The sequence below is a fragment of the Erpetoichthys calabaricus genome, chromosome 11 (genome assembly GCF_900747795.2).
Source record: "Erpetoichthys calabaricus chromosome 11, fErpCal1.3, whole genome shotgun sequence".
NCBI lineage: Eukaryota > Metazoa > Chordata > Cladistia > Polypteriformes > Polypteridae > Erpetoichthys > Erpetoichthys calabaricus.
In genome coordinates this window covers 145,093,015-145,118,222 of record NC_041404.2, presented here as the reverse complement: position 1 = coordinate 145,118,222, position 25,208 = coordinate 145,093,015, and the positions used below count along the sequence as shown (strand labels likewise).

General features: G+C 43.4%; 1 protein-coding gene across 1 annotated transcript in view; it reads right to left on the bottom strand.

Annotated features, from left to right (window-relative positions):
• LOC114661100 (extracellular serine/threonine protein kinase FAM20C-like) overlaps positions 1–24,820 on the bottom strand; it is a 170,756-nt gene extending 145,936 nt beyond the window's left edge. The window contains 1 exon segment of the mRNA XM_028814227.2: positions 23,218–24,820. Coding sequence (XP_028670060.1) covers positions 23,218–23,798 — 581 coding nt within the window. The 5' untranslated portion in view covers positions 23,799–24,820.
• Positions 24,821–25,208: the final 388 nt, after the last annotated feature.

Genomic DNA, 25,208 nt, shown 5'->3' with positions numbered 1-25,208 from the left:
ACGGGCAGTTATACGTTGCGTTGTCACGATGTAATTCCAAACATGGAATCAAAATTCAATGCGATATTGACAAAAAGGTAAAAGTGAAAAGAGATCGAATATATGGACATAGGTAATATGACAGAAGTATGTAGATATTGTTTTGCTTTAAACTTTAGGTCGGAGACTTGTAGATCGTCTAATTCGTGTTGCCATCAGGGAAAAGTAGTGTTTCTTCCCAATAAAGAGGCGTATCCGCGTGAAATAAAAGATTTGTTGTTTGGTGAAAGTGAAATCCACATACGCAAGCAGCACAGACGTGAAGTTGCTGGCACATAGCAGGCAAGGGGGTTGGCGAGCAAAGCGAACAAGGGGCAAAGCCCCCTAGTATAAAAAATAACAATACAAATAATGGTTAAAAATTGGTCAACAAGGTTTCAAGTAAAAAAGAAAAAAAACAAAATTTCAAAATGTAAAGTCCTTATAAGGGAGCACTGCAGGAACATCACACAACTTTGAATGATTGTTTGGTGAGGGCACCAAAATTGTTTGGGGCTCATTGGTTATTTAATAGCATGAATGAACATTGCATTATGCTAGTTTACATATTTTACCCAAAATATGTTGCATGGCCAAATGATACACAAAACTGAAAAACATAAAATGGGCAGGGGCGGCAAGTTGAAAAACAGTTAGTTGCTGCCAGTGGCGTAGCTAGGGGCGGGCGGAGGGGGCATTTTTGGGGGAGGCTCAGAACACTTTACTGTAAGCAGCAGGGTTCGGAAAAATATCACTCATGAATGAAAAAAAGTCAAATTCTCTGATTTTCATCCACAAATGCTTCAAAAATCATTTTCAGACGGTAATTCTGTGACGGCATCAGACACAGCAGTTGAAATTTATGAGGCAATAACAAAAATAAACAGAAACATTAGATAGATAGATAGATAGATAGATAGATAGATAGATAGATAGATAGATAGATAGATAGTAGGCAACATTAAAATTTACATCAATTCATAAGAATTGCATTATATTAGATAGATAGATAGATAGATAGATAGATAGATAGATAGATAGATAGATAGATAGATAGATAGTAGGCAACATTAAAATTTATATCAATTCATAAGAATTGCATTATATTAGATAGATAGATAGATAGATAGATAGATAGATAGATAGATAGATAGATAGATAGATAGATAGATACTTTATTAATCCCAAGGGGAAATTCACAAATTCATTACACTGATAATAATTTCTAGGAAGATATACAACTAATTCACAATGTATAATTTCGTTTCGTTAACAATCCGAATGCGTTCTTGCTCATCCCCACCTATCACTTGTACACCACACCGGTTCTGGTTTTCGCAGCGTAATTATATTAAACTAATAATCAGAACACGGCTAATCAGTGCGTCTATACTATATTCTTGTCTAGTTGATACTTATAAATAATTATATGTGAAAAAAAATGCTGTTTCTCTGTATATAAATTAATCTATGCAAAATGTATCTTAATTTTTCTCTATACGTCATTTTAATTTTCTATTTAAATAGGTTAACATATTCAGATACGTTGGAGGGCTGCAAATTGAAGCCCCGCCCCGAGTGGCGAGAACTCGAGCTACGCCACTGGTTGCTGCCTCATAGCTTCAGAGATTTGGGTCCCTCTAAATATGAGACATGCAAGTTCTTCTTGTGTCTATGTGTATTCTGTCCCAATATGCTGAATTTCTTCTCAAATTTTAAAGTTTTGTGTGAGTTAGATTAAGTGATTATCCTAAACTGTCCCCGTATGAGAGTATTGGACGACCAAGCTGCCAGAATAGGCTCCATCTCTTTGCAAGTACTACATTTTACAAAGCAGCTTCTGTAAATAAATTCATTATACGGCCAAATGAAACAAACACTGGTATAGATCGGCCCGACCCCGTTACTTTACAATACTATTAAACAACTTTTTAAATATTAAAATCTTTTAAATCTTCGCATGTGGTGGGTTCTTACATTACAGAAAGAAAATTGGTAAACCCCTCGCGAACCCGTTCAGGATAAAGCAGATTTAGCAAAATTGATAGATCTGATTAACCTGCTCTGACTTCACAGTTAATGCCTCGAGGAGGCACAAAGGTTTTGATTGACGGGACGAAGGAAGATGGGCGGGGACTGCAATACAAAAAAAGGATAAGTAGGAGCTAGTGTGGAAGTAACGGTCCTGTCCAATAACTCGACTGAAGTAAAGGAGAAAGCAGAAAGAGATTATTAGTCCCACATTGTTACTTAATCGTATTTGTTATTTTGACAGGCGTTCCTTGTGGTCCAGAATTTTACAGTTGGTGCATCAGGTTTGCAGCATTGCTCATTTGAGATAAAGACGCCCAATCTGGGGATAAACTACATTTTGTGTTTTCCAATCTGCAATTAGCCCAGCATCCATGGCAGTATCGTTCAACATTGGCAGAGAGGACGTCAAGCCAGTTTGAGGTGTCTGAGATATTTTAGCATGTATGTGAAGGGTATACGCTACAGGAATTCATCCTGCGTCAGTCATCGCTAGTTTATGCTAAACCGCGGCCCTTCCGCTTGGTGATTTCACAAACGAATCTTCATGCAAGTCTGGAGGATCGATTCTCAATCACAAAGAAATTTTATTTTGGTCTTCTTCAAGCAAAACCGCCTTGATGAGCAAACTTGTTGCTTGTTTCAAGACATTTCCCACCACCTTGCATACTCTTCTTAGTGGGAATAAAACATGCCCTGCTATTCTGTAGTCTCGCAGCTCAACTCTAGTTCTGCGCATGCGTGCCATCGTTGGCGTCTCTAGGTTAGCTCCTCAGACAAGCGCTTCTCAACATTCAAAGCCGAACTGAATTAAAGCCTTCTGATTTTTCGAACAGTTCGTATCGTTCACGGATTCCAGTTCAAAATGACCACTTTCGGCGAATCAGTCGCAGGACTCTTGCACAATAAGGATCATCTTGTTAATCATTTTGATAATTTGAGATGGAAGTTAACCAAACTCAGGCTTTCGTGTAGTTCCAGAATGAAAATGTAAAACCGCAAAATCATTGCTTTGTTGCAACCATGTAGTGAATGCTACCTGTTTAGCAGTATATGCTACATGCAGCCAGGTATAATGGTACAGTTGTCTATTTTTATTGTAATTATATACTTTGATCTTTTTTTCGTTCCTGACGCCTGCTGATTATCCCAAACATTACGGTTATACGACATGTATAACAATTAACGTATATTGTAGCTTAACCAAGTTAGTTTTATACACATGGGACTCCATTATTGAGACTTTTCTTTTCGCTATGCGAACTAAGTGCCAAAGTGACACTATCAAAACATTACACAGAGACTGGTGCCCTTACAATGTTTGGGGCAATTCGGGTCACTCGATTTACTTAAACGAATAGTTGTAAAGAATCGGATCATTAATATATGTAGTGGGTCGTACCGTTTAGCGATAACTGTGTTTTTGGTAACTTTCATCCCTTTTGTTAACCATGTCGCTGCGGGAGACGGACTTTGATTTCAATTCCTTGTCCTATAAGGTGAGAATGATGTTAGATGTGCATGGTCTCTTTATCTTATTGGCTTGTTATTATTATGATTGTATCTGAGTACATAACATGATTATTGTAATGCAGTTGTTTATTTATTCTTCATCTTGCAACGTGGACACTGCCACTTGCGCCACCAGAATGCATGAGTAGGCAAAACGGTAAAGGGTCGTTTACATTCGGGCGCAGTCAGCTGCAGACGCGGTCGCGCACTGAGGATACGCACCCTGGTCTGTTTCGTTGCAAAATCCACCGGCTTTTCCCCCTAAGTTTTTTTTTTTTTTTTTGCTTTGCTCTTACATATCGATCTCACTGCTATTTCCATTTCCGCCTGTACACGTTTTCATCTTTTCCAAGAATCTGGGCGATTTCTCCCAATAAATCTGGGAACAGTGTACTTTTAAAGTTGAATTGTGTAGGTGAAGGTAGCAACACGTCACAAAACTGATCCTCCAATGAGCGCACGGTTTCTTGTCTAGCGCCTGCGCAGTCGAGGTGCACGGGGCCGCGCGGTTACGAATTTTCGTCACGATCACCCTTACCTGCTGGCCCTTGCGACGAGTCGAGCATAAACGGGCCTTTGGGCTGTCACATCCTACCCCGCCCCTGTTCCGGGACTCGCAACGAGGGAGGACCGTCTTCCAAGTGTCTTGGGTGATGGAAAGACTCGAGTGCTGTTTGGCTTCGTCTTGCGTTTTACTTCTCTCAAAACAAACTGTCACTTAATGCCTGCCGGTTCTCCATCAGCATCCTCAAGGTTAACTGGCCATATTGGGCGAGTGTGTGTGTGCGGCTGTGCAGTTCTACACAGTGATGCACCTTCAATGACTGGGCTCCAACGCTAAGTTAGGACTCCAAAAGGCTTCAAGTGGCTTCAGCATGTCGGCATCGAGCGTGTTTCGTATTTTTTACTTATGTACACAAAAGAAGGTAAGCAGACATTTATATTACATGGCTTTTTAAACAACCGCTAATGGACACGTTGTCGTCATTTGTTTCGGAACAAGCGGCTTCCCTATTTGGCGCCTTCGCCAAAGTATCCGCCTCTAAGCAAAGTTTAAACACGGATTGGGTAGCATTTGTGCCAATCTATATTTCCAGCCAATCACCAAGTTCTATTCTTTCCTACTATTGTTCCAGCTTCATGAGGGCGGAATTACAAGGATGGGGTTTCCCGCCCATTTTGCCATTTTTTTTCTGCACCTTCTGCGGAAAAATAATATTTTTATATTGTCTCCAAATAATGTTTTGACATTCTGTATATCAAGTGAGGTTTTGCTGAATGCTGATGAAGGGCAATACGATTTGGTTCTAATCTGTGGGCAAGTTTTGAAAATTCGGCAAATTTGTAATCCTCTTATCTAGCTGAGGGTCGGTGTGAGGGCAGGAGCCATCCCTGGCCAGTGTGCAAGGGCACAGTCTCTCTCACCTGTACTGGGCTGTCATCACTGGGATGTGTGTGCAGCATAAAATATAAAGGAATATGTTTTACCCAAAAGCTAGAGGCAACAGTTTGCACCTACTTTATTTGGGAAAATTTCACACCAAGTGTCAGTGAGTAAAGAAAATCCAAATTTAGTGTATTAGACACATCCAAATAAATGAGGCCAAGATTACAGAATATTGTAAATTTAGCATGTCAGTGTCACAAACATAAGTCAGATAAAGACTTCCGATTAATAGTTAGTATATTTTACCTTTTATATCTTATGCTTAAGATATAAATTAAGACGTCAGGTACTATTAAGTTCTAACAATCTTTGTTTTCCAGTTAATTATTTTTGAGCTTAAGACTTCATGATTAAACCGTCCATTTTTCTAAACCTGCTAATCAAGGGCAGGATCACAATCAGAAGAAGGTATTGGGTAACTGGAGTTGGAGTAGGAATCGGTAAAAGTCAGTCATTCTCCAACCCGCTATATCCTACCACAGGGTCATGGGAGTCTGCTGGAGCCAATCCCAGCCAACACAGGGCACAAGGCAGGAACAAACCACGGGCAGGGCGCCAGCCCACTGCAGGGCACACATTAGGGACAATTTAGGATCGCCAATGCACCTAACCTGCATGTCTTTGGACTGTGGGAGGAAACCCACGCAGACACGGGGAGAACATGCAAACTCCACGCAGGGAGGACCCGGGTCTCCTAACTGTGAGGCAGCAGCGCTACCCACTGCGCCACTTTTGCCACCTTTTTTCATTTTGTAAGTGTAATTTTATGTTTAATGTTACTCAGTGTTTGTAAGCCACAGCAGCATCGCTACAGCCTTCAAACCCGAACTTTAACAGGTTAGGGTGCTAAAAAGTGGCCTGAAGATTCACACTTTCAGTGATGAAGTGCCTAATATCTTGTATGTTGTGTGCTTTCAATCCACAAAATATAGGAGTCTAATTACAAACTGAGGAGTCGGACTCAGAGTTAGTGGTATCTGAAATGTTGGAGTTGGAGTCAAAGGTTTTGTGTACCATCTCCACAGGCCTGGTCACATGGCAGCTTGAGCCAATCCCAGCAAGCATAGGGCACAGAGAGGAGCAACACCTGAATAGGGCATCAGTCCATTGCAGGGCAAACACGCACGCACACACAGTAGGGCCGATTTATCATCACCAATTTACCTAACCTCTGTGTCTTTGGACTAAGGGTGGAAATTCGATCAGCTAGAGGAAACCCACATGGAAATGGGGAGGACATGCAGACTCCGTACAGGGAGCAAACCAGGTCTCCATACTGCAAGACGGGAGTGCTAGAATTGTGCCACTGTGCTGCTCCATCTGTGGTTATGCTTACCTAAATATTTCATCTAAACATTTTGAACTAAAATCTATTATTATTATTATTATTATTATTATTAATATTATTTAATGCCTTTCCAGAAGGGTATATCCTGTGGCGGGGTGGAAGCATTGCTGCCTGGCAATAAGTAGATTAGAGTTTGTGTCCTGGTTGCTCTTTATGTGGATATTTCATGTCCCCCCTGTGCTTCTATTGGTTTCCATTGGGGATGTGGGGGGTTTTCTGGCTTCTTCCCATAGTCCAAAGATATGCAGGTTTAGGTGGATTGGTGATGCTAAACTGGCTTTTGGGTGTAGATGTGTGTAATTTTTTATAATGTTTAGGAATTGTTCCTGCCTGTGCTTGCTGGGAGAGGCTCCAGCTGTCCTGTTGACCTTGCCCTGTATAAGTGGGTTTAGAAAATCAATAGTTCTACCACAAAAGTTGTAAGCTCTTAAATAAAGCTAAAATATGTACCTATAAAATGAAGAGCGTTAAAAGTAAATAAGTTAATACCTAATATCTTAAGAGCAATTTAGCATATAATAAAACTTAAAAAAAATGCTAAATGGAGTTGCAGGGTATACCAGTACTGAAAAATCCAAAATGTAAAATGGGACCAATATTTGTGGATTTTTCAGTACCAGAAGTAAACTCAAAGCCCTCACCTTGGCATTCGGTGGAGTATCCGGTTAAAAATGTGCTTAGACTGTAGGAAAACAACACGATTAAAGACTTCACCCCACCAGGCCCCAATTACTTCAAAACAATCGAGACGTCAGGTGGGGAAATATCCACCCCATTGGTTAAACAGGACGGGGGGATACCCTAACGGGAGGCTGGAGTAACACTGGGGTGGTTTCTCTAGTTATCTCTTATTTGCTTCACAGTCATTTTGGTACCAATACTGAAGTCTGAAAGCGGGCATCGACACCAAAGTCAAAATTGTAGTGCACTAATACAACATGTAATTTTCTTCTGATTTAAACTTCTGACTTTGAAATGGTAAATTTGCAATATTAGACAGGTACAACTTTATTTGTCGGGGTGACTTACCTGATTTATTTAGATTTGTTTAATAAATGTAATTTATTTATTTGTGTTTTCCCACTAAAATACGGGAGTAGATTTAACCCCAATGAAGTGGTTGCAAAATTGCTGCTTCCATTTTTTTGGATAAACCAGTTACCTTATATTTTTGATAAAGGAGCAAACAACTATACACAGTCAACCTTCGGTACTTAAACGCGGGCTAGCAGTTTTGATTTTTTTTTTTAAGAAAAAAACACTTTGTGCTTTTTCCCCAATTCATCCATCCATCCATTTTCCAACCCGCTGAATCCAAACACAGGGTCACGGGGGTCTGCTGGAGCCAATCCCAGCCAACACAGGGCACAAGGCAGGAACCAATCCTGGGCAGGGTGCCAACCCACCACAATTTTCCCCAATTCATCATAATATATTAGGGATGAAGACTGAGGGGTGAAGTTTGACGTGTCTCTCTGACTTCCCAAGCTTTTCTCAATGGAGCCTAATACAGTATCTCCACACAATTAGTTCTCCACACTGGCCCATTATTTAAGAGCGTGCCCATTGACGGACAGAGTTGACGGCTGTCTTACACTAGTGGTGTAGCCACGAAAGGAATATTTCATGTCATGTTCAAGCCAATCCTCCAAATCAGAGCTTCTCAAGTACTGGATCGCGACCCACTTTTGTGTTGCTGGCTGCCACTGGTGGGTCACGAGTTGAGATTGTTCATAATGGTGTTGGGTCACGGCAAGGTGGCGCTCTGAAGATCACGCTCGGTTACCACTCTGTACTCTGGCGATTGCGCTAGATTCACCAAAGACACTTACATGGGGGGGAAAAAGTGGGTCACGACCCTAGGAGGGTCAAGAATAAAAACGCTCCAAATGATTTCCATTAAATGGAAATGAATGGGTTATATAATTCATTATCCTCAGAAAGCAATTATGGCACCCCCTCCACACAGGACCTTGAAATTGGAAAGCCCGCCCCGTTCTCCTTAAACTATGCCCACTCTCCTTGTTGAGAGTTTGAGGCTGGCAGACTCATGCACACCAGTGAGCAGTCCACTCCTAATATTTCAGTTCTCGTAGTTGTTAAGGTTCTTGCCTACATTTTCAAGCGTGGTCATTGCAGACTAGAGAGTCCTTTCATTCTGCCCCTTGGTGGCCGTCTTTGGAACAGCAGGACCTCTTTATTTTGTCATGAAGTGGCAAACTTCTTGACTTTTGATTCTGCGTTTTGACTTTCACTTTTATTCATTTGCTGTTTGTTGGAATAAAAAAGAATTCTGTATGGCTGTATTTCTGCCCGTAATCATTTTGAAGAGATACCATTACTGAAAATATTATGGAATATCTGCACCAGCAATTGGAAGGTGGCCGGTTCAAATCCCGTAAAATGCCAGAAGTGATTCTACTCTGTTGGGCCCTTAAACTGCAATCGCTCCGTCCTGGATGTGATGTTAATCTGCACCCAGCTCTGCAAGGGGGTCCTCCAACTTGCTGGGAAAACCTGGGGGTCGGTGGCAGGATTGGCACTCCAGCCACTGTAAAAACACCTCACACTATTTCAGTGTGGTGCGGAGGTGTCACTCATTGCATGGCAGCACTCAGGTCCAAATCTGGGTGGTTTGCCGTGTGGTGGGCGCGGCAATGCACTGTAATCGGCGCACGCTTCCACCCTCCTCCTCCTCCTCCCCCTCCCCAAGGCAGGATAAGGGGGCATCCCACGGTATGTCCACACTGCATGCTAATTTCACTGCCCCCCAAAGCAGAGACTAACAACCTTTGTGCCAATTGCTGCTAACCTTTGCTGGAAACCATGGGTTGGAAACAACAAATGGACTCTTACAGATGGATGGATGGATTGTCAATTGTTTAGTTTGTTTGATGATCCTTTTTAGTGCTCTGAGGCGTCCTATTCGGTGGGTCAGTGTGTGAAAATGAATTAAATATTGCAGGACGAGAACAAAAAGGCAGAGACTTGTATCTAATTTTATGGCCCTCCCTTTATAGCCATGAAGTATATGAGTGAGTTTTTATGTTGATTAAATAAATAATAAACCACTTTTAAGGAACTGATAGGTGGGTTAGAAAATGGATGTCAGTTATTTGATTATCACATGAATTAGCTAATTTTACGTCAATATCAACATTATGGAGATTCAGTCCGCTGTGGCGCACACTTTCAGTCCACGTCAGCTCTGTGGTTGCTCGGCTCAACTCCGTTCATACTGACATAAGCACACGGGAGGAAAAACTGAACATCTGGAAGGGGCTTGTGGTTGATGGAGTGGTTGATGGTGCTCTATTTCAGCTCAGGAATTCTGGGTTCAAGCCTAGATACTCTGAATGTAGAGATGACATGCTCTGCCCATGCCCATGTCTTTTTTTTTTTTTTTTTTTACCCTCTGAGTACCCTGCTATGAGTGGGCTCCCCAAGCAAGACTGGTACCTGCAGTGAGCCCCATAATGAATGAACCTAAGGTGGTAGTTAACTTAGCTTCAGATTGGTAAAGATAAGAAGTCCATTGGTCACTCCAACCAGAAGACCAGCAGGAGGTAGAAGAAAAAAACAGTGCCCCTTTTTGCCAGCTTTGATTTAAGAGAATCAAAGCTGCCTGTTATAATGCATAATAAGGTCACAGTGAAGAATACGTTTGGCTTTTATTTATGTGAATCTTGTGTAAACCAGTTCTACACTTTTCTTATTACCTGATAAATGCCTCCCATTATTTTTTAGTGCCATCTTTTTCCATTACACAGCTGTGAGAAGCTGCAGGCTGTTATGGCAACATCAAGTGCCGGGCAGGAACCAGTCCTACATGGGATGCCAAGAGTATATTGGGACACCTGCCTTTACACACACTTGAACTTTAAATGACATTCCATTCTTAATCCATGGGCTTTAATATGGAGTCGGCCCACCCTTTGCAGCTCTAATAGCTTCTGGGAAGGCTTTTCCACGAGGTCTAGGAGTGTGTGTTTGGGAATTTGTGACCAGGAGAGCATTTGTGAGGTCAGGCACTGACGTTGGACGAGAAGGCCCACCCTTTGCAGCTCTAACAGCTTCTGGGAAGGCTTTTCCACGAGGTCTAGGAGTGTGTGTTTGGGAATTTGTGACCAGGAGAGCATTTGTGAGGTCAGGCACTGACGTTGGACGAGAAGGCCTGGCTCACTCACTGTCTCCCTAAGGTCTTCTATCAGGTTGAGGTCAGGGCTGTTCTCTGTGCAGGCCAGTCAAGTTCCTCGCTCCTCCATTTCTTTATAGACCTCGCTTTGTGCACTGGTGTGTGTGTGCTCAGTCACGTTGCCATCCCAAACTGTTCACACAAAGTTGGGATCATGAAATTGTCCAAAATGGCTTTGTATGCTGAAGCATTAAGAGTTCCTTTGACTGGAACTAACCCCTGAGAAAGAACCCCACACTATAATCCCCCAACCATCAAACTGTACACTTGGCACAATGCAGTCAGGCGAGTACCGTTCTGCTGGCCAGACTTGTACATCGGATTGCGTGATTCGTCACTCCAGAGGACACATCTGCACTTCTCTCGAGTCCAGTGTTGGTGGGCTTTACACCATTGCATTGCACTTGGCGATGTACGGCTTGGCTGCAGCTGCTCAGCCATGGAGACCCATTCCATGAAGCTCTCTACGCTGCACTGTTCTGGAGCTTTTGGAGGTCTGCAGCTAAAGTTGGCGACTTTTGCACACCTCAATATGCACTGTCCCCGCTCTGTGATTTGACGTGGCCTAATCACTTTGTGGCCGAGTTGCTGTTGTTCCCAATTGCTTCCACTTTGTTATAATACCACTGACAGTTGACCGTGGAATATTTAACAGCGAGAAAATTTCACAAATGGACTTACTGCACAGGTGCCGTCCTATCACGGTACCACGCTTGAAATCCCTGAGCTCCTAAGAGTGACCCGTTCTTTAACAAATGTTTGTAGGAGCCGTCTGCATGTCGAGGGGCTCGATGTTATACACCTGTGGCCATGGAAGGAATTGGAACACCTGAACTCAATGATTTGGAGGGGCGTCCCAGTACTTTTGGCAATATAGAGTAGCAAAGCACAATGATTCACACACCTGCTGTCATCCATATTTGGTAAATTAGCCAAACACGGCTGGCATGTGAAAGGAAGCCCAACTTGACATGGGGTGACTGTGCAAACTGAAGTTCCTACATGAATTGCGTTTCTATAAAACGCCGTGCCGTTGACTGCCTCTACCACTCGCCTGCGAGTGTGTGCGCTAGAAGACAAGGTTACATTTTAATTAGGTGGTCTGCACACCAGTTAGAATTTAAAAGTGGGCACCCCATCCTTTTTTTTTTTTTAATTATACACAAATCCAATTAACTTTATGTGGGATGACATATGGCACAGAGTGCTGTCAAACAGTTACAGTAAATTAAAATATACAGCTGCTTTCTTTATTTCGTTGGTACAAATTGGAGATAATCTTCAATCTGGTTACTTGAAGAAATACACGAAGATAGAAATTTGAATCCTGTCGTCTGTGTGAGGGTGTTCAATCAGAGTGCCGCTCACAGATGCAAAAACAGCAGAAATGTGTTTGTTTTGTTTCAGTTGTGCGGCTTGACAACTAAAATGAATTATAAAGACATTTAGTTTATAAAATGGAGGACCCCCCCCCCCCCCTTTAGAATCTACTTCAGTCTTGGGGTGCCTGTGCCATCTTAGCATACCCAGGAAGGGGCTTGGTGGCATGCTGGCTATTGTTCCTCCAGTGTTTTTTTGTTTTTCTTTATAAGGAGTGTGGACTAGCAGAGACCCCACATTTGGACCGACAACAAATTATTATACCATAAAATCACACAAGGAACGCCTCAATGAGCTGTTTTTTGACAGCCCCCCCAGCCTCGACTCTCTAAGAAGACTAGACCTTCCCAAAAAAAAAAAAAAAACCTGGTAGGAAAAATAAAAATGAAAGAAATCTTGGGGAAAGGCAATTCACAGAGAGACCCCTTCCAGGTAGGTTGGCAGTGCAATGGGTGTTAAAAAATGGGGTGAATACAACACAATTCACAAAACAGAACGCAAGTAATCCTACACACAGAGCTCGACAGCCCATCAATCATTGCCACCTCAGAACATACAATACAATGTACCGTCCACCGCAGTGAGTTTTTTGTTTTGTTTCAGTTTCTCCAATTGAGGGGCACATAGAGATTAGGTGGCACAGGAAAATGGAGGAGCCTGTCAAGACTCATGCAGATAGAGGACACTCATTTCTTATCAGAGCACAAGAGGGCAAATGGCAACCATTGGGTGTTGGATAGAAAGAATCCATGACTTGTGTGCCCTAAGAATAATGCTGTGGGGGCACCAATAATAAAGAGCTATAATGGAAGCTGCAGGATACCTTGTGCACCCCCTCCAAACCAGCAAGGCTCCTACAAGTGATGGTGAGGATTAATTAACTCAGGAACTGCAACGGCTGTTTGTTACTCCTGGGAGTTCTGAGGCTGAGCAGAGCTCAGGGGTGCAGCACCCTCATGGGCCCGTCTGGCTGGTAGGCCCCAAGACTTCTTATAGATCCATAACCGTCTCTGAAAGTGATTCTAGGACACAGCCCTATTGTGGTGTGTAGAGGCTGCTCCGTACCAGTAAACAAGGGTGTGCAATATCAGGGGGCCTGAAAAAATTGAATGTACACTATATTGGCAAAAGTACTAGGGCGCCCCTCCAAATCATTGAGTTCAGGTGTTCCAGTCACTTCCATGGCCACAGGTGTATAACATCGAGCCCCTCGACATGCAGACGGTTTCTACAGACATTTGTGAAAGAACGGGTTGCTCTCAGGACCTCAGTGAATTCAAGCGGGATACCGTGATAGGACGCCACCTGTGCAGTAAGTCCATTCGTGAAATTTCCTCACTACTAAATATTCCACAGTCAACTGTCAGTGGTATTATAACAGAGTGGAAGCAATTGGGAACAACAAGCAACTCAGCCATGAAGTGGTAGGCCACGTGAAATCAAAGGGCAGCGCATGCTGAGGGGCACAGTAGGCAGAAGTCGCCAACTTTAGCTACAGACCTCCAAAAGCTCCAGAACAGTGCAGCATAAACAGAGAGAGCTTCATGGAATGGGTCTCCATGGCCGAGCAGCTGCAGCCAAGCCGTACATCACCAAGTGCAATGCAATGGTGTAAAGCCCACCACCACTGGACTCAAGCACAGTGCAGACGTGTCCTCTGGAGTGACGAATCACGCTGGCAATCTGATAGGCGAGTCTGGCCAGGAGAAGGGTACTCGCCAGAATGCATTGTGCCAAGTGTAAAGTTTGGCGGAGGGGGAATTATGGTGTGGAGTTGTTTCTCAGGGGTGAGTTCCATTGAAAGGAACTCTTAATGCTTCAGCATACAAAGCCATTTTGGACAATTTCATGCTGCCAACTTTGTGGGAACAGTTTGGGAGATGGCAACATGACTGAGCACACACACCAGTGCACAAAGCGAGGTCTGTAAAGAAATGGAGGAGCGAGGAACTTGACTGACCTGCACAGAGCCCTGACCTCAACCCGACAGAACACCTTTGGAGACGATGAGTGAGCCAGGCCTTCTCATCAACATCAGCACCTGACCTCACAAATGCTCTCCTGGTCACACATTCCCATAAACACACTCCTAGACCTCGTGGAAAAGCCTTCCCAGAAGAGCTGAAGATGTTAGAGCTGTCAAAGGGTGGGCCAACTCCATTTTAAGAATGGGATGTCACTAAACTTAATGTGTGTAAAGGCAGGCGTCCCAGTACTTTTGGCAATATAGTTGTATGTGTATGTTTCATCCAATCTGCTATATCCTAACACAGGGTCACGGGGCTCTGCTGGAGCCAATCCCAGCCAACACAGGGCGCAAGGCAGGAACACATCCCTGGGCAGGGCGCCAGCCCACCACAGGGCACACACACACACACACACCGAGGACAATTTAGGATCGCCAATGCACCTAACCTGCATCTCTTTGGACTGTGGGAGGAAACCCATGCAGGCACGGGGAGAACATGCAAACTCCACGCAGGGAGGACCCGGGAAGCGAACCCAGGTCTCCTTACTGCGAGGCTACCACTGCGCCACTGTGCCACCCTATCTAGTGTATGTTATTATTTCTTAATAACATAAGTGACTTCATTATAAGTCATTCACTGCTCGTGTCTGGGGTGACATAAAGAGTTGTTGCACATGGCTGATGACACTTCACGGTCTGGGTAGAGGTAGTTGCTTAAGTGGCAGCAGGCCGAGTGAGGGTAGCCATCTGAGTGGCAGCAGCCCACCTGGCACAGAACAGAGCGTGTCTGTTGACAGACCTCAGGAGACTTTGAGAACGGGTGAGCATCCTTTCAGGTAAAAAGTCTAGCGCCCCCCACATGGCTGTTTAGTAAGTGCTTGATCTCAGTGATGATGAAGAGTGTGGCAGTGACAGAGGCTACTGATACCAACAGCGTCCATTTTGCAGGGGAATACCATCAAAACGACAAGCTTCCGTCTTCCATGCTCTTAAAAAAAAAAAAAAAAAAAAAAAAAGCTGTAGAGATGCAGCTGTGGTCCGTGACAGGATAGTGATTTGGTTCACAGCATGCAATTATCTTAATCTGCTGGATGAAATGGCCATTTTAGCTTTTGCGCACACACGCAGCATCTGAATGTGTTGCACCTAATGAAACGTGGCTGTTCTGTGTCCTACTGGTCAGAAGTATAAGGTGCCATGGCTTTTATTGGCAGATTGCGCATCTCTGTTTGATGGAATTTGTCTGCTTTAGATACGCATGTCCTAACTGACAGCATTCTCGGTAGCTAATTTATTTTCTACTAGTTACCTTGCCTGTCAAATGCAGGTAATAGAATACATTTAAAAATATCAATTTGATATCTCTCGCCTTACACGTACCCTCAACATTCGTCCTCCACCTTTCCTGCCTGGAACGGAGCTACCTCTTCATAGATCGCACTCCCATAATTCCTGCTTCTCAGACTCGCATTGCTCACCTCCTGTCCGCTTCTTGATTATCACCAATGGTAGACAGGACCTCCAATACCCACTTTGAAAACTTTGGTAATTTTCTGGCAAATACTTCCCGTGTTTCAAGGTGACTTTCAGCACTATGCCTGACCTCGTTTTTTTTGTCCCAATTGTGATTAGCTGAGCAACCAAAGTGAAACTGACCAATCAGATTGCTCAGAGGTACAAGACACACATGTGCACACACACACAGACAGCAGCGCTTTATTATACGGTAGATTCCCTAGTACCAGAATACGATTTCAGTGTTCAACCAACAATGAAGAACTATGAGACCCCCCCCCAACTACCGTGGGGATAGTTTGTGCATTTCAGTAATACAGTGAGTTTAGAGTCAGGAGCTGAGCTGGGAGCCAATGGTTCACTAGTGGGGAGAAGAAATCAGGGCTGTTAGAGAGAGAAATGGGAAGTGAGAACTGGAGAAGGGGGCAAGTGGATGAGCCGCCCCACCTGCTACTCAGCAACTGGGCCCAGCAAGGCAGCTCCAGTGTTATTTTTACTACTGTGCTTTACACCTTTTTTTGTGTTCTTCCAGTTTTGGTATTTTTGACTTCCTGCTGTAACACATCCTAATCGGAGTTCTAGAATACTCTTTAGAATGCACTGGTGAGGCCTCATCTGGAGTTCTGGGTGCAGGTTTGGTCTCCAGGCTACAAAAAGGACATAGCAGCACTAGAGAAGGTCCAGAGAAGAGTGACTAGGCTGATTCAGGGGCTACAGGGGATGAGTTATGAGGAAAGATTAAAAGAGCTGAGCCTTTACAGTTTAAACAAAAGAAAATTAAGAGGTGACCTGACTGAAGTGTCTAAAATTATGAAGGGAATTAGTCCAGTGGATCGAGACTGTGATTTTAAAATGAGTTCATCAAGAACAAGGGGACACGGTTGGAAATTTCACACAAACAATAGGAAGTTTTTCTTTACACAAAGAACAATAGACACTTGGAATAAGCGACCAAGTAGTGGGGTAGACAGTAAGACTTTAGGGACTTGCAAAACTCGACTTGATGTTACTTTGGAAGAAATAAGTGGACAGGACTGGCGAGCTTTGTTGAGCTGAATGGCCTCCTCTCGTCCAGACTGTTCTAATGTTCTAACCATATTGAATTACTAGCCAATTTCAAACACACATATGCTCACTGAAATCAGATAAAAATGAAGTCCTGTCTCATATCAGCAGCTAAAACTCCTCTGAAATGCCAGTGTGACCGTCTCTCCACTCGTTATTAATATTTTTTTTTTTTGTGACTGTAAATTGGCCCAGTGTGAGTGGTGACTGCACTCCCACCAGGACTGGTTCCTGTCTTGTTCCCATATCATAGTGTTAGGTCATGTCAGAGTATAATTGGGAACACCCTGGTGCCGAGACGGAGCCCAGTCTTGGTTGCAATTTTTGATAAGACTGTGAAATTTCATTTTGGCCTAATTACTGTATGTGTTTTATCCTTTATTTCCGCATTTTACAAAATGAGGCAACGATTCTCAGGCAAGTAGCCGCTTGAGGAAAGTCGCCAGAATTCACTTTGCACTCTCAAACCCAATTAAGCCAGGATAAGCACCAGATGGGGTGACAGTTCATCTCTCACACACACACACACACACAGGGCGCAAGGCAGGAACAAATCCCGGGCAGGGCGCCAGCCCACCGCAGGGCACGCACACACTAGGGACAATTTAGGATCACCAATGCACCGAACCTGCATGTCTTTGGACTGTGGGAGGAAACCCACGCAGACACGGGGAGAACATGCAAACTCTACGCAAGGAGGACCCGGGAAGTGAACCCAGGTCTCCTAACTGCGAGGAAGCAACGCAACCACTGCGCCACCCAAAATATAAATGTTGCTGTAAAAAAATAAAAATTATTTGTTTATTTTTTTCTATCATTTTTAACAGTGAATTTCTGTTTTTTCATTTTATAAAAAAATCAAACTGCCCCCTAGTGGGGCGTGTGCTCCACATTGGGAATCACTGAGCTAACCTGAAGTCCACCCAGCTATTTTCTGAACATTTTGTCTGTTTGGGCAAAGCAGAAACTTAAGTGTGGGTCTGAAACCAGTCCAGTAGAGGGGGTGTTCATCCGATTGGAAGACACTGTTTATCCTAAACTTGTCATGCAGGGGCGTCCTCTACTGGGTTGATTCCTGCAGTGCTCTTGTTGCTACTGGGATAGGCTATGCCGGGACCCCCCATTGCATTAAATGGGTTTGAGAGTGTTTGTTTTACTATTTGACCTAATCTACACATTTTTTTTTTTTTTTTTTCAAATAAGGCCCAGAGAAATCCCATCCAATGTGTGAACTACACACAGTCGGTGATCAGGCTGAGAATCGAACCCAACTCCCTGGAAGTGTAACGCTGCAGGAGTAACCATTATGCCAATGTATTGCTCTTATTTTTATTTTAAATTAAGCTCTAATCTCCTTTGATTTTTTTTTCCCCTTTTTCTGTCGATGAGGATACACAGGTGCAGATGGCACAGAGCGAGGCACTTCTCTGCTGGATGGATTGTTATTTGCACCTGTGTCTGCTCATTCTTAATTGACTGCATAAAAAAACTATTATGAAACAATTAGGAGGCAAAGCTTAACAAGCAAGTAAATTAAGATGAAACCAAAAAGTGAAAGAACAGGATCAATCAATTTTTGTTAACCAATGGCAGCAGTACACATCTGCTTAACATTTCATAGAGGAGACTCGAAGCTGCTGCCATGGATCCCGATTGCTACAGGCTGAGAGCCAACTGATTTCACAAGAAGTACCTTGGCAGGAATAGAAACCAGCGCCCATAGAGATGCTGCAGAACCAAATTTAAAAAACACTCGTTTACTCCTGGTCGCCGCGCTCCATGGCTGCCCTTCCTGTTTGTCCCAGATTAGCTTCACTTGTTACAAAACGAAAAGCTCAACAGCCACACCAAAGTGACCTTCTTGCGTATTCATTTTCTAGGGGCATGGGGAACTGGAGCCCATCCTGGCAGCACTGGAAACAAGGGACCTGGGAACGAACTCTGCATAAGATACCATTCTACCACAAGGTAAGGTCAGGTACTGAACTTCAGATCAGCAGTTAACTCAAGCAGTTCATCTCGGTAGCTTTGGAGGAATCTGGACACCTCCATGAAAGGTTGAGAATCAAACAGTGGAAGTCAAAGCCCTATCATTGAACTGTAAGGTATAATGACAGCAAGTGGAATTGAACTGCTTCAAGTGCTTCCTGCAATGCCATCCACAATGTAGAAACAGTTAAAAAAATATCAAGGCATATCTGTCTGTGTGGGGAACTGCTTTTCTGTTTGCACAGATGCACAAATATAAGAATTTTTTTTTTTTGCCTTGCAAACGGGGAGCCATATGCTGCTGCTAAATAAGCGCTGATCACTGATGAGACTCTCGTATGTTGCTTTCGCAGGCCAACCTGTCTTTCATTACAATTCCAGGCCTGCACTGCTCACCTTCCTATGTCCATTTCCAAACATGTCATTATAGTACAGTGCATCCAACACATCTAGCCATCATCAGTCTATATATACTAACTGCAACAGGTCTTATTTTCCTTTCAAACAGAGTGCCGAGCCTTCTATTTTAATAAAATAATAAATAACATCAGGCATTCATCGTTTATATGCTCATCCATTAAAGGCTTTATGCAGATCTTGTCAACAACACAATCTGACTGACACACCGACCCAAACCTTATTAGAGGACTGGAACTTCCATTACCCCACTTCCAACCATGCAATCTTTCCCTTCATTCCTTCCACCAGTTTGCCAGATCACCACAGACATTTTCTGATTTCTGCATCAATTCCCACTTTTTCGTATCTTTTCCTCTATGTAATATGGCACGTCCACATGATCATTCTGACCTCAGCAGCACCTTTCTAACTGGACATCAAACTGCCAATTTGTCCGTCCACACACCGCACACCTTTAAAGCCAGAGTGTCTCTGTCAGAGGTTAGAATGGAGAACTAGTCCGTGCTCACCTTCAGCCTAACCAGTTATAACAGACACAGTGGCAGAGGGGCACTAATACCTCAATCCTTTTAATGCACTAATGCATTCCCTACACTTTTGTGTGTTGTGTGTCTGGGGCTTGCTTGGGCCATAGCTTCCACTTTGTGGTTACTGTTTTACATTGTGCCTGTGTGCACGTCATGTTCTGCATTGCTGCTGAAGCTTGAGTGATCAAGAAAACATTTGTGTCTGTCTATCTGTCTAATATAGAACTTTCCCTGTCTACTGATCATTAAACAATACAGCGCCTTTTCATATTCTATCTATCTATCTATCTATCTATCTATCTATCTATCTATCTATCTATCTATCTATCTATCTATCTATCTATCTATCTATCTATCTATCTATCTATCTATCTATCTATCTATCTATCTATCTATCTATCTATCTATCTATCTATCTATCTATCTAGTGCAGCACTTTTCACATCTATCCATACTTGTCAAGTCTGCACCTCCAGCTTTTTCACATACAGCACATGAATCACCTTGTCTTGCACTTTGTTATCTTGCCACTATAAATTGAATTCCTGTCATGTGGTGTGCCTCTTGAAAGGCACTGTATAAAATAGTGATTAATGATTGAATTGATTGAAGGTCAGTTAACTGACAGTATTTCACTGCTTTCTCTAAGACGTGTCCATTGTTGGTATTAATCTTGGCATTTATCATCCCCAGGTGACTCTTTTTATACAGGATTTTTTTTTAAATATTGTAATCTTTCTGATGTTTGGAAGTGACAACAACATTTCGGATTTATATGGAGCCTAATTTTAAGTCCTTTACTGCCTTAGCTCTTCTACAGCAGTCCACTCCATCGTAAATAGAGTATTTTTGGTTTTCATCGGCTCCTAGCTTGTTTTTTAACCACATTTCCTCCAAGTGCTTTTCTCTGATGAATTTGTTGGCAGCGTGAGCATCGCTTACGCTGTGACTGTGACGCTTATTTTTTTTTTTTTTTTGCCAAACTGTAGACAGATGCATCATGTTGATTCAATTGAGTTCAATTTGCTGTCTTTATACCACACACTACAATAAAAAGTATGTATTATTAAATCCATGAATTTGCTTAGAAATTAGATTAAACATTATTTGATTACAGGAATAGATGACTTAAATGAATGAAGTGAATATTTTGCCCTTTTCAAAAGCAGTGAACATCTATTTCTAAAGAAAACAAAGGTCTCATTTTTTTAAGAAAGGTGCAGTGATTGGTGTAGCTCATGCTGGCTGTAAAAGTAGCATTTAACACTGAACATTGCTGTTTTGCTCTGTTATTATAGGCAGCAGACGCAGTAATATTTTGTGATTGGTGGTTATTCTTAATTAGAGGGTGCGGGACCCTGCCATTATTTTCTGCTCTGTGGCTCTCTCTTGTCTAATGCTGGCACTTTCAGACTGAATAGACAGCTGCAGACTCTCCTACAATGGTGAAAGTAAGAATATGAGCAGCTCTCCAAGGACTTGTCTCCGAAGAGGCGTGAATCATCCACAGACAGATAAACTCCACGTCCGGCCTCAGCACTGAGCCTGTCCTGCCACATTCACCATATATGAAGGGGCACTTCTGAATGCCACAATGTGCCCAGTGCTCTTTTACAGGCTTGTAATGAAGTTTATCGAGTAAAACAATTTAATCCCTTTAGGACTTAACATCCTATCACAAATCTCCTGCTTGGTAACACCATTCCCCCTCGATATCTCAGACTGAACGCCCACCCTTGTCAGAAGCTGCACACTCGAGCTACGCACTTCAGTGCTGAGGTCTCGGCTACCACACAGTCAGCTTGGCATTTCAAAAAATGGAATAAAAACCCATACTTGTCAAAATGCATAAAGATTTGTTTTACTATGTCGGGCCTTCTCGGTGCCATGTGATGCTAATTCTTATTCAAATCTCATTTGTGATAATTTGATCTTTAGTTACTATATTGGGATAAAAGATTATCTATCTGTGTCAGAAAAAAGTCTTACATCACTTGAACAGATTGTTTTTAACAGTCTGCTACTGTAAAATAGCAAATTTTACTACTTTGTGTGAATATTTACTTTACTATCACATCCTATTAATTACATTGTAGTGCTTTACACACATTTATGATTAATATTTCAATCACTTATAATGTTGGATATATTGGTGCATTTATTTTTTTATTACAGTTCTATAATGCTTTACACAAATATGAAGTGCATTTATATAAATTATTATTACAGTCACTTATAATGTCATGCTTTGTACACATAATGCATTTATTATTTTAGTATTACAATCACTTAATGCTTTATACATATACCTTGTGTATTTACTATTACAGCACGCACATAATAGTGCATTTATTTTTTTATTAATTGGATGACACTTTTTTTTCAAGGTGACTTATAACGTCTGAGGTACATTTGTTTGCATTTCTTTCCTTTGTCTAATTGGAGTGCTGTCAGGTGAAGTGACTTGCTCAGGGTCCCATGGTGTCAGCAGCAGGATTTGAACCCACAGCCGCAGCATTTGCAGTTCAAAGCCTTAACTGCTACACCAAACTGCCTTTCATTTATGATACATTGCTTTGTATTCATATATTATGCGTGTATTTGTGTGTTTACTATTATTATTACAATCATATATAATGTATTACTTGATATATATTTGGGGTTATTTGTGCATACATTATTATTGCTATTAACACAGTCCCTTAACGTCATGCTTTAAACACTTTTTAAGGTGTATTAATTTTATTCCAAGTTCAAGTACAAAGTTTTATTTGCTATTTGTTAAAAGTGCAGTAGTTTTTATTTGCACTTGATCTGTCATTAACAGACTAACAAAATGGGGATAAAAAGCAAAAATAAATGATAGTACTTGATGGAAGAGCACATGCAGGACACAGTTTTTCTGGTATTTGTGCATTTTATTTTAATATCATAACGAATGTTTAATGCTCAGCACATGTTTAAAGGATATTTATTTTGTACAAATCCGTCAAGAAATTTGCGTGCAAAGTTGCTAGTCTGTGCTATTCCTACTCTTTGTGTGCTTGATATGATTATCATAAGATCGCTTACAATAATGCACCGTACATATCCGAAGTGTTATTTACTTAGAAGTCCTCTGAAACACCAGGCAGAGCACAAATGCTGCTGTGTTAAGTCATCCATCTTGTACATATGATATTATTATTGGCATCACAATTTAATTCTTTATACGTGTATACAGCGCGCTTATTTCTTAACAGCCCCCTGCGTAAACAGCGCCGGCACAAAGGCATATGTTTACTGGATGAATAATCCATTCATTTCATTTCCAGGTCAGTCCGTGTCACGGATTGTTAAATAGTAATAATTCAAACAAAACACTCCATTACATGAGTGGCCTGTTGTATGAAGTAGCCTTTTTTTTAGGGCCCGTCGTTGACTGTACAAGATGGGCATCGTTTCTGATTTTTATTTATTACAAGATCTTACAACTTCACTTTGCAGAATTTCTAACGTGGTTTGACCTCTGCCGTCTACGGGGGCAGACTCAGATAATGCTAATAATAACCCCAATCCAGATTTATTTGTAATAGTTGATGGTGTGCTCCATTACTTCCATATGTAATTTTAATTTTAGGATGCTGCTGCCAGACACCCGGGGGAGTAGGCAGCGCTGATTTTTATTCCTTCTTCTGCCAATAAGATAGCGGAGTTTTTATTTTAAGCGCTGGTACCAGACAGTGTTGCTGTCAACCTTACTCAGTTGACACTTTGTACCGGTGGCCGATTTGAACGGATATCTTTCGGAGAATGACTTACCACTCCTGGTTCTCAGCCGCCTTGGGGTTGAAGCGTAGGTCGGTATTCATGTTGAACAGAGTGTCGTCCTCGCTGAGCTGGGGGATCGGTATCCGGTACAGAGGGTGCTGGAACAAAGCGCTCAGCTTGGACGGTCCCCCGTTGCGCTCCCTCTTTGGGCTCGCATCCTGAATGAACTGCTTGTCCCCGACCAGGTGGCCTCCAGACTGCGCGAAGTCCTCCAGCCTCCTGAAAGCCTCGGTCTTGTCGGCAGAGCCCGGGCTCTTCTCCAGCGACTGCGAGGTGAGATTGGAGCCGGGCTCATTGCTGAAGTCCTGCAGGATGCGCAACGTGTGCTTGCTGGGCCAGCCGGGCTGAGCGGAGCCGGTGCGTGCGCGCTGCTTGCCCCAGTTCTGCGGCTCGTCGCTCGGCCGGTGAGCACACGAGCAGCCGCTGCCAGCGGCAGGGTTTGCCGGAGCTCCGGCGGCCACCGCCCGCTTCTCCAGCCGGGGCAACAGATCGATGACGATGTGCAAAGTACATGCCACCAGGAACACCATAACGATCAGCACCCTGAACCGGCGAAGCACGATCATCTTCATGCTGTAGAGGAGGGCAGATTCGAAACCTTTTAGACTTTGAAATAAATAAATACTGACGCGAAGGTGCGCTATCGGTATCCGAGCATGATGCCTGTACACTCGTGCAAGTAGAGGGGTGACAGCTGGTGGATCCGCGAATAGGGTATCTAAAGACTGCGTCGCAGGTACTCAGTTCCTTATGAGCTCTGTGCGGAGCCCCTCAGGTAAGCGTGATTGCTTAGTAAAGGCAGAACAGGCGGGCGGAGTAGCCAGGTGTCATTTTTCTTTTTCTTTTTTTTTTCTTTAGTACACTCGGGAAACAAAGCCGATCGGTTCCACCAGAAGAAAGCTGCGGGACAAGGACGCGCTCCTGTCAGGTTCGGTGCTGCTCGGGCAACTGCTCGTGGCGGGACTCAAACGGTCCATGTTGAGAATTGAGAGCGACGAGAGAGCTCGAGCATCGCTGTTCTCCTCCTCCTCCTCCTCCCCCTCCTCCTCCTCCTCCTCCCGCTCAGCACGGAGCCTGGGTCCAGCTTCAGATCAGCAGCTCTTCACGTTGGGCACGCGCATGCATCGAGGCGACCCGATCGGCAACTCGCGTGCCCGTCAAAACATTCACTGTAAGCCTTGGAAGATCCGCAGACTTGACTTTTCCACTCGCTCAGATCTGATCTAAAGTGACAGTGCCGCCGATGCCAGTGTCCACTCGAGAATGGAAGGAGATAGCAACGGGAGAGCTACCCATTAAAAGAAGACCTCCCCGTTCTCCCCCACCTTCAACTAAAAGCAGCAACAGCAGAGCCGGATTTTGTGCCCCGCACTGTCGTCTTATCCGGCAGGTGCGCCCCGATCCCTTTTCCAGGTCCGCCGCTCTGTTCTGCACCCTCGGAGGGTGTGTTAAATATCACGATAGGGACGCTGCAGAGCCGGCCTCGTCGCGCGTCAGGGGGAAGAGATTGGCTGGATTCACGCTGCTCTCCAGGAACACGGAGGCAGTCGCGATCGCCGCAACTCCAATCAGCGCAACGAGAGGGCGTCTGGGCTCGCGGGGAAGAGAGAGCGAGCGAGTGAACATGGGAAAAGAAAACTGCTGCAGCCAGGCAGCCAGCGTTGCACAACATGCTGTCCGGGGCGTGCCGGTGTGCGAGCGCTGCCTGTACATGTGAGCCTGTGTGTCAGAGACACTGGGCTATTCACAGCTTCCATTCTCCGGCGTCTAAGTGCTTGGACAAAACCATGTCATCTTGTCAGAGCAGTAAAGCTCGATTTCGTTTCATTCATTGTTTATATAATCAAGTAATTACGAGGTTAAGTGAGGGTGCTCTGGCTACGCAAGAGTGTGAGTCAGGGGACCGTCCGTGGTAAGAGAGAACGTGTTAGGGAAAAGAGACTTACAGTTTGGGGGCGTGATTGATATCCTACGGAAGAAAC